The sequence below is a fragment of the Aythya marila genome (assembly GCF_965140915.1).
Source record: "Aythya marila genome assembly, chromosome: 1".
Classification (NCBI taxonomy): Eukaryota; Metazoa; Chordata; class Aves; order Anseriformes; family Anatidae; genus Aythya; species Aythya marila.
In genome coordinates, this window is record NC_139042.1 from 180,598,346 (window position 1) to 180,617,104 (window position 18,759).

General features: G+C 36.4%; 1 protein-coding gene across 9 annotated transcripts in view; it reads right to left on the reverse strand.

The window, feature by feature from the left end:
- Positions 1 to 18,759, reverse strand: part of TFEC (transcription factor EC) — a 74,149-nt gene that overhangs the window by 24,833 nt on the left and 30,557 nt on the right. For 8 of the 9 annotated variants that reach the window (XM_082757976.1, XM_082757978.1, XM_082757979.1 and 5 more), the window contains 2 exons: positions 16,505 to 16,756; positions 14,094 to 14,189 (listed from right to left, as the gene is read on the reverse strand). In XM_082757976.1, coding sequence (XP_082614102.1) covers positions 14,094 to 14,189; positions 16,505 to 16,585 — 177 coding nt within the window. In that variant the 5' untranslated portion in view covers positions 16,586 to 16,756. Of the gene's footprint in view, positions 1 to 7,218; positions 7,321 to 14,093; positions 14,190 to 16,504; positions 16,757 to 18,759 lie in introns of those variants that run through there. The other variant, XM_082757980.1, reaches the window with a different exon arrangement.

Below are 18,759 nucleotides of genomic sequence, written 5' to 3' on the forward strand. Positions count from 1 at the left end.
TCACAAGAACCTGAGACTTTGTGGTTGCTGGCAATGTCTAACACAAGTACTATAAAGGCCTCATCCAAAGGAGCTTGTTATGTTTGGATCTAAACTGCCATGCAGGCAGGACTGTGTGTTAAATATTAATATTAAGGGTTCGCTACTTGCATGGTTGGCTGCCAATGAACAGCAGTGATCACAATTTGCAATGTTTAATATGCTTTATTTATTTGTTTGTTTGTTTGGAGGTAGCAAGAGAGGGGGGGGAAACATTACTAATCCAGAAAAACTGTTTCTTCATGAAGGGGAATACAGGGAAATACTATGGTATTCCAAATCCTGTAGCATGACAGATATTGACAAGTATCATTTAATTTCAAGGAAGAATTAAATTAAATAGCATATGATAAAACATATCTATAAGGGTCACTTTTCCCCTTTCACCTGTAGTCCCAACACAGTACCATGTCACAACAGTGTTCACTTACATCATCATATACTATTTAAGTATTTGTTCATTTGGCTAATCTTTGCATGATGTGTTCGTATTACAGTAACATCCAAGTCTGTAAGAATCTATCACAGTTAATATTGCACAGATAGAAAATAATAAGTGAACCCTGTTCCAAAGGCAAATAGATTTTTCTTAATCTAAAAACTCTGCTGAATGTGGTAATGTTCAGCCTAGACACAGAGACCCTGGGCTAGAAAGTGCCGAGGACATTGGGTTGAATTATCATAACATCACATAAACCAACCATACTCTTTCTTAAAATCAGTTAGGTTTCCTGTCTCCAGTATTTTGATTTGGAGTGTGTTGCAGAAGTTGAGTGATTACAGACTGCTGTTAAAAAGCTTTATCTCCACCTCCAGACAAATATTATTTCATTTATGTTTTCCTTTAACTTATGTAATTAATTGTTTAACTTATGTAATTAATTAACTTCCCAATGTGAGTAGCCATAGATCCTATAAACCTTTGTTTTGTTAAACTGATCAGGCCATGCATTTTTAGCCAAATTTCCCATGCTATGATTTGTCCTAACAGTCCTCTCTCTACCTTTCCTGCTTTCTGCTTTGAATAAGTCTTTCTGAAGGATGTACACTTACATTTGTCTACAGTATTCTAAAAGGTTTCTACCCAGTGAATTCCACAGTGGATGTTCCTCTGTGTCTCTGGAAATCTCTCTCGTCCCTCTCTTGATGTATTCTAAGATCATATTTATCTTCCCTCCCCTCCCCCCCCCCCCTTTTTTTTCCAGTCTCATCATTTTGATGGCTTATAGTCATTCTGTAAGCAACTAATATAATCAGATTTTTCTCTGTCATCTCCAGCTAATGAACTCTCAGCTTACTGCAGACATTCCTGTTATTAGTATTTAAATGAATGACCTTGCACTCAGTCCTGTTACATCGCTTCCATTTATACTATTTTGTCATCTCAGTCATTTAACTATTCCTCTACAATATCTTGACCCTTCTTTGTATTGGCAATGCTTTCTATTTTTGCTACCTCAATGAATTTCATCAGCAAAACCATATATTTTTCTACCAGAGTCATTAACAAAATTATTAAATAAACAGAAGCTCAAGACCAATTCTTGGAGTGCTTCATTAATACGTTTTAACAAAATCTTTGTCATCTTTCTAGCCTACCCCTAAACCTGAATACAATCCTGCTCAGTTTCCTTTCTCTGTAATCTGTATTGCATTTTACTAATAGTCATTCATAGAAAGGAGGATACAAACACTAAATCCTGAATATGCAAGGCTAGCTAGAAAGGATAATTCCAGTAGCAAACAGATACATCCAAAAGGATGTCACTAGTCATGGAAGTGATGCAGGTATGCACATTTTTAAAGAGCAAATACCTTTTATGTTCTTGTTACCTAAAATGGCTAATTCTTAGGATAGCAAGGGCTTTTCACTGATGTTATCTGGACTGTCCTGACAGGTCGGATCAATTCATCAGCTAACCTGAGTTCTCTTGAGGGATCTGGGAGCAGAAAGCAAGATGGACTATCCAGTTTGTGGAAGCTCATTTCTAGGTACCACTTCTTCTATAGTCTTCTCAGTTCTCCATGGTCATGTAAAGGTCATAAAGCCCAGGTATATGATCAGAGGGCTTAAAGATGACCCCAGAAAAGAAAGAGTTCATAAACCTGACTGCCTCTGAGATTTTCATTGTGCTCATGTCAGAAGAGCCCATGGAAAACAGGACAAGTGGGAAACAAACTGCAGGAATTGTCTTGCTAGCAGAAACATCCTTAAGTTACCCTTTTTTCTAGGGTTAATAACTGCAGACATGCAACGTGATGAGTGTGCCTACATGTTGCGTGCCTGTATATCCTGCAGTAACAGAAATAGGGTATACATCCAGAGAAGCTGATGTATACAATACAGATAGTTCAGAAAACCATTGGCCCTACTAGACCTGGTCACATTGCCTGTACTGCATGTACAGACTTGGCAATCTCTAGGAACAGGGAAGCAAAGTACATGCACTTTACTTGTCACAAGAAGAAGCTACGTATCTGCCTAACTTGAGGGCTTGGGTATTGTATCTGGAAAAAAAAGGTCTTTTTGTGCTTGATAAAAAATAATACTTGCTCAGACTTCATCTAGATTAAGTGTTCACATGTGAAATATTACTACAATACTTTATAGTTGCCCACCCCTAAATATATCCTGCTTAAATCATGTTATCATTGGAACCTAATTGATAGCATCACTTCAAAGAACAGTTTTGTAAAATGAAGCTATTTCTTCTTAGATATAAAATATATGTTAGCACCCATTCATCTATCTCAGTGTGGTCCTTGCTTATTCATTTTAATTAAAAAATCAAAGCAGATATTTTACACAGATTTTATACTAATTTCATATGCATCCCAAATGTAGGAATCTAAATTTGGAACAGTGTCCACATTTCATTTTACATACTAAGTAAAATTCGGTTTGTGCACTATTTATGTTACTGGAATACAAAACATAAAAAGACATATTTCTTGTCAGTCTTGACCTGTTTAGTCATGATACACAAACTCAAATATTGTTAATTTTTTGAAGTCCACAGATGAACTTCACAATGTGCACTGAATTTGGTCAAAGAGTGAATTGGTCAATAAATGTACAATAACCCAGTCATTACAACTCTATTTTCAGAACAGTGGTATCTGGTATAACAAGTGTTTCTAATTTTTGATGACGGGAAAACTGGGGCTATTCTTCTATCTTCAATGTGTGTTTTAGTGAATTGTGACTTTTCTTCTAATTCAAAAGCATTACAGACAGGAGGAATGATTGTGTGGTTCAGCAAAAGACCTGTACTCAGAATACTGGAGTTCAACCCCTTGCATTGTTTTTCAGTTTCTAGGTTGCTTGAAGAAAGGTGAACACAAACTGATATCTTTTTTTTTCTTCTTTTTTTCTTTTTCTCTTTTTTTTTTTTTTTTTTCTGAAGAGATGTGTTTACATTGTAAACTATAAAAAATTTGTAACATATTTAGTCTAGAACAAGAAGATTCCTCTACAGCTAAATATTTTAGGTCTTTTTCAATTGAAATACAAAATGTTTATGACATATTTGAAAATAGATGGTCTTCGGGGACAACTACTATCCAAATTTTTCAGTTCCTACTTTTATTATCTGCAGAGAACAGCAGAAAAGCAAATTCATCCCTTTTCAGACTTGTTTTTTTTTTTTAGAACAAATTGTATCTCCTTCTATATTTATCTTTAACATGGTTCATAATTGCACACTCCTCAACCAGAGACTTAATGTTCAGATATATTATATTACATATTATATATAATGTATGAAAACTGGTTCATTTTTTATCTTCAAATAATGATCATCAAGCTGCTTCATTATTCATCGGAGAAAAATGAACTCTGTTCATTTTCCCAGTTACAGTACTTTCCTGCCCTGATCATATACATAGAAGTACTTTGTCTAGATAAATGTCTGGTCAAATATGACCAAGCAAGAGAATTTACTGGAGAATCAGCCTTTTACTGTAGAGTTCTGTTCTTTCAGTTATCATCTCTTAATGATACATTTTTATCTGTTCTTGTCTTTTCTGGTTACAAACCTAAATTAACAGGCAAGGACCAAAAGTGAAGTGGTGGTGTGACATGTCATCAGCCAACTGACATCTGGAAATAAGACGCTATGGGAGTACTGTCTCACTAATCTCCAGGGTCTGAAACCCCAAAATGACAGTGATAGCACTGTTAGTTTTTTACTAAGATTATTTCACTAGTAACACCAGCTAATGCCCTACTTCCTTGCAGCTTCTTCCGTTTCTCTGACTACCATCTATAAATGCTAATACCAAATCATTCAAAGTCTTGCTCTGGAGACAAAGAATGGCACAAAAACATCAGAAAAAAATGAGGCTGAGGGACAAGTGAAAACTAGACTTTTTTGGGATGTGAATGCTGGCCACTTCCTCTTGAATATAAAAGCTAAAATTTTTATTACCAGTATTTATATTACATACTTTATATATATCTTACATTTCATAGAATCATATCACAGAATCATAGAATGGCTCAGATTGGAAGGGACCTTAAAGATCTTCTAACTCTAACCCTCCTGCCATCACCCACTAGATCAGGTTAGCCAAGGCCCCATACAACCTGGCCTTGAATACATCCAGGCGTGGGGCATCCAAAGCTTCTTTTGGAAACCTATTCCAGTGCCTCACTACCCTTACAGTGAAGAATTTCCTTCTAATGTCTAGTCTAAATTTATCCTCTTTTAGTTTAAGGCCATTCCCCCTTATCCTGTCATTACCTAGCCAAGTAAAGAGTTCTTCTCTGTCTTTTTTATAAGACCCCTTTAATTGCCCCTAAAATGGCCACAATGAGGTCACCCAGGAGCCTTCTGAACCTCCAGACAGAACATCCCCAGTTCTCTCAGCCTTTCCCAGTAGAAGAGGTGCTCCAGCCCTTTGATCATCTTTGTAGCTCTCCACTGGACTTGCTCTAACAGCCCCATATCTTTCTTGTGCTGGGGACTCCAGACCTGGATGCAGCACTCCAAGTAAGGCCTCATAAGGGCAGAGCAGAGGGGGGCAACCACCTCCCTCGACCTGCTGGCCACTCCTCTGTTGATACAGCCCAGGATGCAGTTGGCCTTCTGGGCTGCAGGCACACACTGTCGTCTCATGTTGAGCTTTTCATCCACCAGAACCCCCAAGCGCTTCTCTGCAGGGCTGCTCTTAGTGAGTTATTCTCCCAGTCTATATGATCCAGGTGCAGCACCTTGCACCTATATATTTCTTTATTTATCTTAGATATGTATGTAAGATACATATATATATTTCACATATCATCTAAGTATCTGAATACTGCGTAGTAAGGTATTTAATGACCTTTATGATCTATTGTTTTCAATGTGTGATCATGTAACAAGCATTTTTGTTTTGTTTGGAATTCCTTCCTGTAGTGACTGATTTCAAATACATTCACAAGTAATAAATTATAGTGTAAATATAAATGCACACTAAACTACTTTATGCAACTACTTTATATTACTACTATAAAATACTATATATAGCAGTATATGGAAGAAGACCTTGACAGATAGAGAAGGAGGTGCTAAGAAAAGCAACAATATCTTTCAGGAGTTTGCTTCTCAAAAAGACCCTTCAAGAAATCTGTGTTTTCTACAAATTAGCTTTAGCTTGCAGTAAGAAGCTTGCCTGTGCCTGGAGAACAAAGCAGCCACTATTGCTGTCTCTGAGCCCACAAGACTTTTATACAATCTGTATAAATGTCATTCACAAAAATTCATCAAGTATAGTGTGAGAAGCAGCCATAGTCAATGCATTACAGACTCAAAGGAGCTTAACATAGCCTTAGAGAAGTAGAGACTATGTGGCATGTAATAAGGACTTCGGTTTCTGTGTTACTATATACAGACAAGAACTCCTGAGACATGCAGCAGTGGCTTGACATCAGGGCTTTGGGAGAAGATGGAATTTGCCTGATGGCCTCAAAGAGCAGAAAAAACATATTACCCACCAGCAAAAGCAAACTACAAGATGACAACACATGTTCAAAATTCATTCCATTGTCCACTAGTTCAGGATCTCCAAACTACTAATTCTTAGACACTGTGATTTCTTGAAGGAATTGGGTTTACCTACAGTGAGGAAGAGATAAATATCTGTTTTTATAGTTTTAATATGTTTCTTTTCTTTTCCTGTCCCCAAGGGCTGGGAATACAACTCAGTATAGGTATCTACAGTATGAACATGAGTATTTGAGTTAGTTCTTTAGATTCCCCTAATACTTAAGGAGGGAAACAGATACTTCTTCAGTGCAGCTCATTTCATACTAAATGTTAAACCTAAAATCAGTGTGGCAAATCACAGGCTACGGTTGCCTCTTTATAATAGGTACAGACCAAAATAAATAAATAAGTAAATAAAAATTGAAGAGTTATGCTGCAGATTAGGAAGCTAAATGTGAGTAGTCTAAAATTAGGTGTGATAAATTCAACTCTATTTGTTGGACTACCAGTTAATACTGAGTTGAGGTTCATCAAATGTAGATAAAGAATTGTGGGTGTTTTTTGTTTGTTTGTTTGTCTGTTTTTGTTGTTATTGTTGTTGTTGTTTGTTTGTTTGTTTGTTTTTAAGAGTAACAGATCCTGTTTCTGTTTTTGTATTTCTATGATAAAATATCATTAGCATGTTTCCTTGGGCCCAGCTAGCTCCCTCAATGAAGGAACTAATAAACTGATATTGATGTAGAAGTTAGTACAATGCATTAAACTTTGTGGGTTGTTTCCAATAGGCAGAGTTTGCAAAGACTTTCAGATATATGCAGTTTAACTGAAAGATCAGGTTATGATATCAAGGCATATTCTTAATAAAAATAAATGTTATGAGCATATTAGGAGAAATATAAACCTGTTTTATATATCCCTTTCTCTTACCCCTATTCAACATGTTTAGCATATGAAGACCATATTTCAGTTTACCATTGTAAGAGGAACTTATATATAATAAATTGAATATTTAAGAATAATACTTCTCCTTATGCCTACTTACATTTATGAAAGAGAAAAACAAAGTGGAAAAAAATAGTCTTCAGCTCCAGAAAACAGTTCTGAGTTCTCAGTTTGTGCATTTCATTGCTCAACTCTGCAGCTGAAAGACACAATTCCCTATCTGGTACCTTTATACAATTGAAGAAAGGCAAAGAAATTATTTGCTCACCAGTTTTATTTTTGAGGAGTCTATTATTTCCACAATAGCTACAGACTGTTCTTTCTCCTTCATTTTTCTTCTTTAAACTTGTAAACGATACCAGGAGTGCTAGACAGAAGCTTATATATGAAGGTGAACTTTGATTTTTCCTTGGACTTTAAGACTAATCTAGTGTAGAATGTGATTGACAAAGCATTTTCATTGATGTTATGCAGCTTTTCAGGTTACCCAACCTAAGCAAATGAAGTTGTTAATGTTTACTCTGGCCCTTTCTCTAAAATGGTTTTGAACTTTAGCAGATTTTATAAACTTACAACAATTGTCAAATGGCATCAGCGTTCCCTAAACTAAAAAATAGAATCATGGAATATCCCGTGTTGGAAGGGACCAACAAGGATCTTTGAGTCCAACTTGAAATACTTGTGATTGTACAGCATAGGGCTTCCTAAATCATCAATGCTATATACACCACTAAAGTAAAACTGATTTTATTTCATGATTGAAGAATACCAGCAATTACTGAATAGTTTGGAGGATACCTGCTTGAATTTCTATTTTCTGTATGATTTCTGAGAATGGGACAGACAGTTTGGGTAATCCATACAAATGGTAGCCATCCATATTTGACAAATAACAAAATTTAGTAATGCCATGACAAGAAACTGTGACCTCAAAGACCTTGTAATGAAAGTGAGATCTTGCAGACAGACTCCGTTGTACTTTTATCAAAAAATAGTGTCTCCTATCAAGTGCAGAGTTAACAGATATAATGAGAACCTTATACTGGCTGTAGTTAACCAAATCATAAAAATTGGAGAAAGAAAACATCCAAACTATTCTGTCCTGATCTAATCTCTAGCCCATGTCATACAATCCAAGTTTTTTATCAAATGTCAAAGGAGGTGACAAAAAGCAAGTGAGCCACAGGACAATTGAGAATTTTCTCCATAAACTGTTTGCCTGCAAGAGTAACAGAAGTAGAACAATCTCAACTGACTTGACTCCAAAGCAGAGAGGAAGCAGACCACAGCTCTCCGTCTTACTGAAAGAGTGCACTGTGAATGTACAAAATGAAGTAGTGCAAATGGAGACACAAAATCTTGCAGGACCTTTCAAGATATGTCCTTTCACAAGCACAGCACTGTGTTCCCCACTGTGTTGTCACTCCCTGAGTATGCTGGCCCAGCCCTGCCACCTAACAACTAGTGGGAAAAAAAATGTCTTTCAGAATGCCTAAGTGCTTTTGCTTCCCCTCGCAGTCAGTGAATCCTCAGTTATGGGTGAACAAATACAAAAGCAGAAAGTGAGTTAGGAAAGCAGTGATGAGGCCACTTGTTTACAAGCACAGGCCTGCGAATGGAAGGTGTACCCCTGAGAGATGGCTGATCCCATAAGGCTGAGCTTAACTTTCTCTCTGCTTTCCTCTGAACGACACAGAAGTCTTTTAATTATTCAAGAGGACCCCTTTATCTTATAGACTGCCATGAGTTCTTGGAAAAGGGGTAAAGTAGATGTGGAAGCCGGGAAGAATCTGGTTATAGACAAACTGTAACTGCCCCTTTTATGGTTGTGCAAAACAGAGGACTTTAGGGTACAGAGAAACAGAGCCTCTGTCTTTGGTTCAGATTTGTGCAGAGATGGCTCAGCAAATGAACAAGGCATGATGAGCAGTTCATTCTTTCTTTCTGCCCTTAATCAAAACCAGAAGTACCAGATAAGCCGGAGGCCTCAAATCTGTACAGTTCTTTATTTCATCCCACATTACCCAACTAGATAACTAGCCATGGGATCTGTGGCATCTGCTGTCCTTTAACTGTTCTAATCATAACAAATAATAATAAGCTTTAATCCAATATTATATTATGTAATATTGTCTAAGGATCCAATAACTAAACCAAGTTTCAACTGAGGTACAATATTATTTCATTAAAATCATACAAACAAAAATAAATTTTTTTGTTTAATTCTTTTCCCACTATATAAATACCACATACATCAACTCAGATTCCAAGGAGAACTGAAGAAATTTGGTTAAATTCACAGATAGACAAAGTTTCCAGCAACAGATTCATTGCTTGTGACAGTTTTAAATCTCCAAAGTGATGTGAACCTCAAACCACCAACGAAACCATAACATAGTTTGTACAATCAGTACATAGTTAGAGCAAGACTTGTTGGAGAAATTAGTGCTGTTTCAAATCTTTAAATATTCCTACTAAAATAAAATAAAATAAAGTAAAATAAAATATTTTGCAGATTTTTTTAAAGTAACTTTAAAGCTATTTGTTTCAGCCTAGTCTAAGACCACCAAGGCTATTCTATTCTCTGAGTGAGATAATTCTTCAAATCACACCTGTGATTTGTGGTGTGGTATATTCATATATAGAAATATTTTTTGTGCTTCTCATTGGTTAGGAACTTCTGCTTTCAGGAAACACTTCTGTTTGTAAACTCATTCAGGGGGACATAATTAGAGAAGAAAACATTTTTTAAATATTAAGAATAAATCAAGACAGAAACATCGTTCTCAACTCTATTTAGTACTGACATGGAAAAAAAAAAAAAAAAAAAAAAAAGGTTTTCCTTTTTCTCCCAAGCAATCTGAAAGGAGCTGTTCCATTTTGTTTAGCTATTCAAAACCTACTACTCCAGCAACAGTGAGCCCACTTGATTCAGCAGATCACTAGCTGGGTCATTGCTGGGGATTATTTGAAGGCCTGTTTTATGGTAGTGTTCTGCCTCAAGCAGTACTCTCCACTATTCCTTCATTCTTACCACCAGCCACCTAATTGCTACAGAGCCTCTTTCCTTTCAAGAATACTTCTGAAAGGTCTTGTTTTCTTGAGTAACAAAAGGCAACTTAGAATCCTTGGATATGCTCACAAAATTAAATTATTTTACATCCTGTCCCACCCAGTGCTGTGTGGGAGAAGCCTGTGTCTTTCATAACACTAGTATCTTCTCATCTTATTCTCATCTCAAACCAGTAAATCTCCCAATGCCTTTGATGTAAGTTTTATTGGACTCCATGTCAAGTAGAGGACATTATCTCAGTAGCTGTACAGTGATTATCTGGGATACATCAATTATTTCTGAAAGAAACTGCTGGTAAAATGCCAAACTTTTTCATAGAGATGACTGTTGTGCCTGCTGAATTACCAGGTTTTCTGGTGAGTCCCAGGGTTGTATACACATATTAGCAAAACAAAACAGCATTTAGTAACAAGAAAAGGTTTCACTGGGTCACACACTGTCAAATTGAACACTGCAATGCACAAAGATCCTATTTTTCAACTCTTTTTTTTTTTTTTAATCTGCACTCTGACTAATGCTCTCCATATCTCCCTTGATACAGTATGTTTCTTACACTTCCCTTCTTCAGATATTAAAATGGATGTAAACTACAGCTTTTTAGAACTTTCTTTACACTTTCAATGATGATGTCATATTTGCTTTATATTAACAGACCTACAGCTGAAATGTAGATACATTTCATATGTCCTGAGTATTTGGAAGTTAATAAACTTTAAATTCACTACAGAATGTTGAAGATACTGTGAGGATTTTGAATGCAAATGAAAGATTGATAAAATTGAAAAATGTTTACTTTTCAAATGTCTGTCACCACAGTAGATATACATGATATTATTTACTTTTTAAAACTCACTCATATATACTTTGCTTCATTTCAAACGGAAACTTTGCAGTGATGTCAATGAGGTTAGGAAGATACCTGTCATTCCTAATATACTAATAAGGACAGGAATGGATTTCTTATAATATAATTAAATATGTTGCTGTAAACAATTTCATAAGACTAAATTATTCTAACAAAGAAAATGACTGTGTTCACTTTCATTTTCAAGTTTTCTTCATAGAATCATAGAATTAAAGAACAGATTGCGTTGGAAGGAACCCTAAAGATCATCTAGATCCAATGCCCCTGCCATGGGCAGGGGCACCTCCCACCAGACCAGGTTGCTTAAAGCCCCATCCAGCCTGGCCTTGAACGCCTCCAGGGATGGGGCATCCACAGCTTCTCTAGGCAATCTGTTCCAGTGCCTCACCACTCTCTGAGTAAAGTCTTTCCTTCTTATATCTAATCTAAATCTACCACCTTTTAGTTTAAAACCATTACCCCTTCCCAGCTTTCCTGTAGCCTCCTTTAGGCAGTGGAATGCCGCTCTAAGGTCTCCCCAGACTTTGTGTTCTCCAGGCTGAACAACCCCAATTCACTCAGCCTGTCTTCACAGGAGATTCTTTATTAAATTCTAGATATTTTCAGCAGAGAAAATACAATTTTGTTTCCCACTTAAAGTTGTACTAAATGTTGTTATACAGCTTTATTACTCTTTAACTATCCTCTCCATTATGAACAATTTTTATCAAGTAATAGATGATGAGAGTAGCTACAATCTGATTTCAGCTATGTTTTCTGGACAACGATATAACTGGGTTTACAAGTACTTTTGGAAGAATTAAGATCTCTTGCATTACAGGGAGGATCTGATCTTGTCTTGTAACTCAATTTCTAAAAGTAATTTTAAAAGGTAAGTTTATAGCAGTAGGGTGAATTTAGGAGAAAGAGAATCCAGCCAGAGTACCCCCTGTTTTGAACAGCAAATTCTTAAGTTGCTGTGCAAAAAGAGAGTTTTATGAAATTATGAATTTGGGGCCAAACACAATAAAAGCAAGAGAAACTGCTCTTTGGACGCTATAATTCTAATAAGAGATGGAAGGATGTTCTTATTTTCACTTCTGTGGTTCTACTAATACATGATTGTAATTCATTAATTCAGGGTCAGACAACAAGTCTCTGAGCAATTACTCACATGAGTGGTCTCATAGAATTCAATGTCCTCATTTAATGTGCCATTAAAATGGTACATGGGTGCATCTAACTAAAGCAAACATCAGTTCATAGCAACACATGCTGTGTAACACTGTGAAATCCTTCATCTCAACCACTGTCTACTGAGAAAAATGAGAAAAACAAATGGCTTCATGAATTTTTCTGGGTCAACCTAAGAGATTTCTGAAAAGAAAAGGAAAAAGAAAAAAAAAAAAAAAAAAAAGCCAAAAGCCTTACTGTATTCAGAAAACCAAAGGAGTCAGATTTTTTTCACAATTTTAGACATACTGTTTCACACCACTAATCTCAGACAATGCCAAAGAAGGTAAAATCTAAGGTGCAATCCTAAAAATACTATAGTGTTGTACTGCAAAAGTGCACACTGACAAAAGAGAAAACAGAAGAGGCAGATGCATTGCTTGATTCCTCCAACACTGGCACAGTTTGCATGCACTGGTGAAGGCAGGCTTCACTTTGCCACATCATTATAGAAAGATATTTGGAAACACACAATATTCTCCAGCTACCTAGCAGCCTGGTGATTTCCTCAGCACAAACAGAAATGTAAATATCCTTACCTGACCCACAGACATTGCAAGACTCTAAATCTTTGCAAGTAATGTTACTTAGACCTAAAAGTCGTTACATCTTTCCTTGTTCTTCAAGAATAGGGTATTCAACATATTTCATGGGGATATGTCCTTCAAGGACATATGTCCTTCATAAAGGCTAATGAGGCTGGAATTAGCATAGATTAACATCCAGTTTTAAAAGGTGTTGAGGGAGTGCAAGTCCAATACAAAACCCAGAATTCATGCTTCCCATCATCGTCCCATGGTACAACACCTGAAAGGATCCTTCCCTGTCCCACGTTAATTTCAGCCAAAATACTAATTCACTCCCCAAGGAGCATTTCTTTGCTATGTTCTGTACTGAGATATGTATAAATCAGACTGACTGACTGTATTAGCTCTGTAACTGGCATACAAATGCCAGGTATTCATGGAACCATTAATTGCCATTAATATTGGATTGCGTAGTTGGCAACACAAAGATGTAGAGATCTCATCTCCTAACATATTTTCTATAGACAGTGATGCTCTGTAGCCGGAAAAAGATGTTCCTCCAGTGGATGATTAAGTGCAAGCACCTGACTCGGTATTCTGAAATGAACTTTGTAGATTATCAAAGCCTGTGAAAATTCTTCTGCTTTCACCAGGGAGGAGTTTGTCTTTACCAGTATTCCTTCTAGGACAAAATCTTGGAAAAAGGTTCCCAAGATAAATCTAGATTGAGAGAAAAGGACATCCCTTCTATAGAGTGTATTGCATTACATTTTTGATAGATTTTACTTCCCCAATAATAACGAGCATTTGTGTCCAGAAAAGGCCCATCTCTCCTCTTTAAATGTGTAACATATATGAAAATTTAAGTAGGCATCGTCAATCTGCTGTCACTTTTTTACAAAAAAGAAAATTATAACACTTTGTTAGGATTATTCCTATAAAGCATTTCATCTGAAAGGTGATATTTCTCATCTTTTTTCTTAAATTATTCAACGTTAGTGCAACTTGCCTCTATGAAAGCCAACAAATAGAACCCACCTTGGTTCAATACAAGACACTAAATAAAAATACTTTACAACAGATACTAACACATAGCCAAGCTTTGACTTTTTTTAGACAAAGTAGAAGGATCTTAAAACAGGACTTTAAAAGCCTTCTGTGGTCCAGGGAATCTGCATATCCATAGTCCGGCATGTGTATTAGTAAAGGGCTATGCACTGGAGCTGGTGGAGGCGAAAAACCACAAATATTTAATTAGCTATTCAGACCATATAAAGCAGTTGTGTCCCACCACACTGGAACATTTTCCTGTAATGTTTCTTCATAAAAAGACAAATAACTGAAGAGAAATTAGAATAATTCTCTGATAGCACTGCTTTGGTCTCTGAAGTGTAATGTGCAATCTATAATCACTCAGTGAAATTCTCTATTATAAATAGCAAGACCAAATTCCACAAAATACTTACAGTTCTTTGCATTAATAGAGGAGTTTCAGAGCAACCTATCCCTTCATCATTAAAGCTTGATTCCATATTGATTATATCTTCAATAACCTCTTCCATCTAGTAAAATAATATTTTAAGACCAATCATTAGTAGTATTAGTGAAGACAATATTATTCTGAAAATACAGAGGAAACAATATTTATTGCTTCAATAAAACTGAATTTCAGAAGTTTATATCTTAAAACTCAAATAATTCAAGTACCTTTACACAACATCACAATTTTTACTTCTTGAAAACTATTTTATGGTTTAGCGATTACTTCTTTCCTCCCAACCACCAATCCATTCAACTTTCTTAACCTCGTATTGCAACACCAAGATCAGATGACCAGAGCACATTGCTAAGCTATAACTACGATCTATCACCATCAAATGTCTCATATCCACAGTGTATTTTTCCATTGGTGCATGAAGACTGAAAGGAACCTGTGGTTCTGCAAGAGCATGAGTCACTCAAGATTTGGTACCACACACTGCTCTCAGGGTTCAGCAGACAGAGGTTTGTGTTGTGATTGACAGCGTGCTGGATACTTCTCCAGCCAGCTTTCTAGTTCCACATGTGTTCAAGTCTGAATCTAAAACTGCTTAAGAAGATGAGGTAGCTAATTAGCTATTTGAGGTAAAACAGTAAATACTTTGCAGACATATAGACATATACAGATTTGGACAAGACACAGTATGAGTTTTCAGTGATAATTTTGGTCTGGTTCCCTTTAAAAAGTAACTATGTAGGAATGTCCATAATGAATCTGTCACAGTTAACTTTGCTGTCTGCCAGAGCAGTTCACTCATGCTCTGAGGGCTTTCAAGCAGCATTCAGTAGTGGTCTCAAGAGCTGTAGCTGAAGGAAATAGAGGAAGCGTTACACAATGACTGGAAATATCGATACATAACACAACCCAGGACCACTCATAGGCCAGGGACCTTTAAATACATGTACATTTATTTTTTAGGCCATATGGCACAGCACAGCTGATATGCTCACTCCTCTCCCCCTCCAAAAGCCAGGCATGTGCGGTCCCATGAGTTATGCACAGGCTTATCTAGAAAAATGTAGTTTGGGCCAAAGGAGGCCAGGGAATATCAGCAATTATGCAATATGAATGACTCCTTCCCAGTACACCAACCTGTGCATTGGGACTCTATTATTTACCAGTATACCCATAGCTTTCACTGAACCACAGGATACATCTGTACTAGGAAATCACACTGTGCCAGAGATCTTCCTGCGGCTCTGGGATGGGATTATTCAAATTACTTGAATGATCCTACAGGGATTTGGGCTTGTGCCAACATTCACCCTCTCAATCACAAACAGGCATATTTCAAGAGGCACAGCAGGTGCTTTACAAGCAGCTGTCTTGCTCTAGAGGATAAAGTTGTACTAGTGAAGGAAATGGTTGTTCTTGGTCAGATATGCAAAATATTTAAGAATGGTTCCAGCATGCTGCAATTGCCAGAACAGAGGTGATCACAGAGACCACCACAAAGGTCATTTTAAACGATCTTTGCAGAGTAGACTCCAGTAACCCATAAACCTGACAGAAAATGTCAGTTGTCAACGCAGAAGAAATAGAGGGGCCTCAAATGAGCACTCAGACAAGCATTGGTTTTATTATTTTCAGTTCCTCATGCTTAGCTGCGTAGCATCCAAGTGTGCTGAGATAGATTGCAATATATTTGTAAGACTTTTCTGTTAGTGCCCAAGATATTATATGGCACCTCCACTTTTTATTTCTGTAGGAATTCCCCTTTTACCCAATAAGCACTATCTCTTGAAATCTATTGAAGTATTAAAGGCCATAATGTTCTACATCTCACACTGGCATTGTATAACAGCTGTATCTTTATTAAAATCAATGGTGGCATGAAAGTTAGGAAATCTAAGCCAATTTACCCAAGATAATCCTTATATAAATATGTCAAAAAAAAATGTCAAATATGTCAAATATAAAAATGAATGAGTGATTCTTTGAAGTAATCAGTATATAAGTTTGTTATGCAGCTAGGATAATACTTTTAGACAGAAATAACTCTTATCTGGAGAAAAAAAAAAAAAAGTTTGCATTGCCAAGTACATATTTAAAAAAAGTACAGCAATGTATGCCACAAAGATAAGATAGAACAGTACATTTAAACTGGCAGAAATTTAGAAGCCTGATCATGCAATAAGCTGTTCACACAGCATTCAAGGGAATGCTCATATAATCTGAAAGGATTCAGGGCACATGCATTGCAGCTGGATGCCCCATGAAAAGAAAGTCATGAGAAAGTCATCTCTTGCCCACAATGTATACAAGATATGTCTTGCAACATTTTCACAGCAGTAAGCAATGCCTAATTCCCCAATCTTTTTGCCAGCCCTGCCCTACCGCATTTTCATGGTCTCCTCCAAGGGCCAGCAGCTTGGTAACAGGGCTCTCTGGTGTGCCAATATCACTGACGGGAGGCATGTGTCCGTTTCTTAAAATGGAGGTCACTCCTGCAGGCTGGATTGTGTGGGAGTGGGACAGGGAGAGGGTCTGGCTGGACAGCTTGGTGTCAAGGGTCAGATACTGCTTCACCTGGTGCCTCTGGCTTTGCTGGATATGGTATCTAGACTGATTTTCCAAGTGTGTTTGTACCTGGGGAGAAATGGAAATGATTGCTAAAGTTTCAAGCTGTTCATATCACCATTTGCCAATATGCTCCCTTAGTGAACTTTAGAACAATACATTCAGTTTTTATACCGTTGCATAGAATTGTTATTAACCACAAATCTTTTTAAAATTTTACACACACACTTCTTTTTTGTGTACTATATTCCCCTACGCAGGTGAATAAACCCTCTGAAAAATTATCAAAGAAGAAGAGTAGAGTAGAGTAGAGTAGAATAGAGTAGAGTAGAGTAGAGTAGAATAGAATAGAATAGAATAGAATAGAATAGAATAGAATAGAATAGAATAGAACAGAACAGAACAGAACAGAATAGTTCAGTTGAAAGAGACTTGAAAATATCAAGTCCAACTGCCTGATCATAAACATGATCCTGAGAAAAGGCCAGAAGTGTGCTACACATTTCTCTTTTCTCAGTCAAGACTGGTCTTTACTGAATCACTAATAATTATAATCAAATCTATAAGCATATATGTATTAAAATTAGTATCACAATGTAATTACATTTTTGTACTTGAAACAGCAAAGAAATGTATAAAGAAAAACATAATCCAACCAACTTCAAGAGCATCAGACATTCATTTATATCTAAACCCAAATTTGGCTCACCTTGTAATAAGTACAGTCAGTCAAATGAGGCATTGTTGCACTTTTGCAAAAATTAAAATAAAAATCTAATAAAAATAATTTAAAAAAATGGCCCAAAGTTACAGTCCTAGATGACCGTTTACTGTCCTCAAGCCATGCAGTCTTTGTGAAGTGCCTCTTGAGGACAGATCACTTTTTGAGTCGGTAGGACTTTATAAACCAAGCGGTCATGCCAAAATGGCTAATTGAGTAGGACTTTGGGCCATCCTTTGATTACAAAGATTGACAATTGCTACTTCAAACAGCTCTCATCTCAGATCAATGTCACATTCCTGCAATTTAACTACCAGAGGAGCACTGCATACACAAACCTCACTGTCATTTCAGCCCTGTGGCTTTCTCCTTTTGCTATGGCATGACTGGTCACAAATTTCGCGTAATAAATTTTTCTCAAGTGGCCTCTGTGCAAGCATGATTAATATTTGTTAAATAATAGCAAGACTTGCTCTGCAGCCCTTATTTTCTCTGAAAAAATTCAGTCATTTAAACAAACTTCTTTTTAATTCCCCTAACATACATAAGCAGAGATAAATAGCCCATAAAAGGGGTTTGCATTTAAATTAACTATATTTTTGTACAACATTGCAGTGGTTATTTTATTTTTAATCATGTTACAGTGGCATGTCTAGAATTATTTTAATTATATTTCTTTAAACTAATTTTCTAGTCATATAAAAAAGATTAAGCCATGCAGTAATGAATATAATATTAATTATTTTGATGTAAGCCTTAAAGTTATTAAATAATATTCCACCAAAATATTGATATCAAACCTTAAGTACATTGTTTTGATATTCCCTTGTTTTATGTTAGGAAGGTATGCATCTTTTGTAAGATTTTAAGAACTAAATGTGTATTTGGGATTTACTTAAATTACAATATTATTTATCTTAACTGAGATCTTTGTGTTAGTTTTAGTAAGTGTATAATGTAAGGTTAATTTAGGCTCTGATTTATCATTGTGTAAGGATGATAGCTTCTTCACCTTCAATAAGGCTTGTGCTCATACTGAAAGTTAGACACTCATGCAGCTTTCTAAATTAGAATCTAAATATGAATTCTACTGCATACCAATTTAACAAAAGTAACAGGTTGGGTTAAATGAAATGTGCTGAGGGAAAGAAAATATGTCCCGTTGTACAGCCAAAGCAGTGATTTGCTGTCCACCCTTGTTTTCTGTTGCTGTTTCAGAAGCACCCACAGATACTTGGTGTTTGTACTGAACTCTAGGGTCAATGAATGTGACTAGTATCTAGATCTTGCACTGCCTAAATTGATGAAGATCTCTTTCCAGCAGTGCAGAACACTACAATCAACAGCTTTG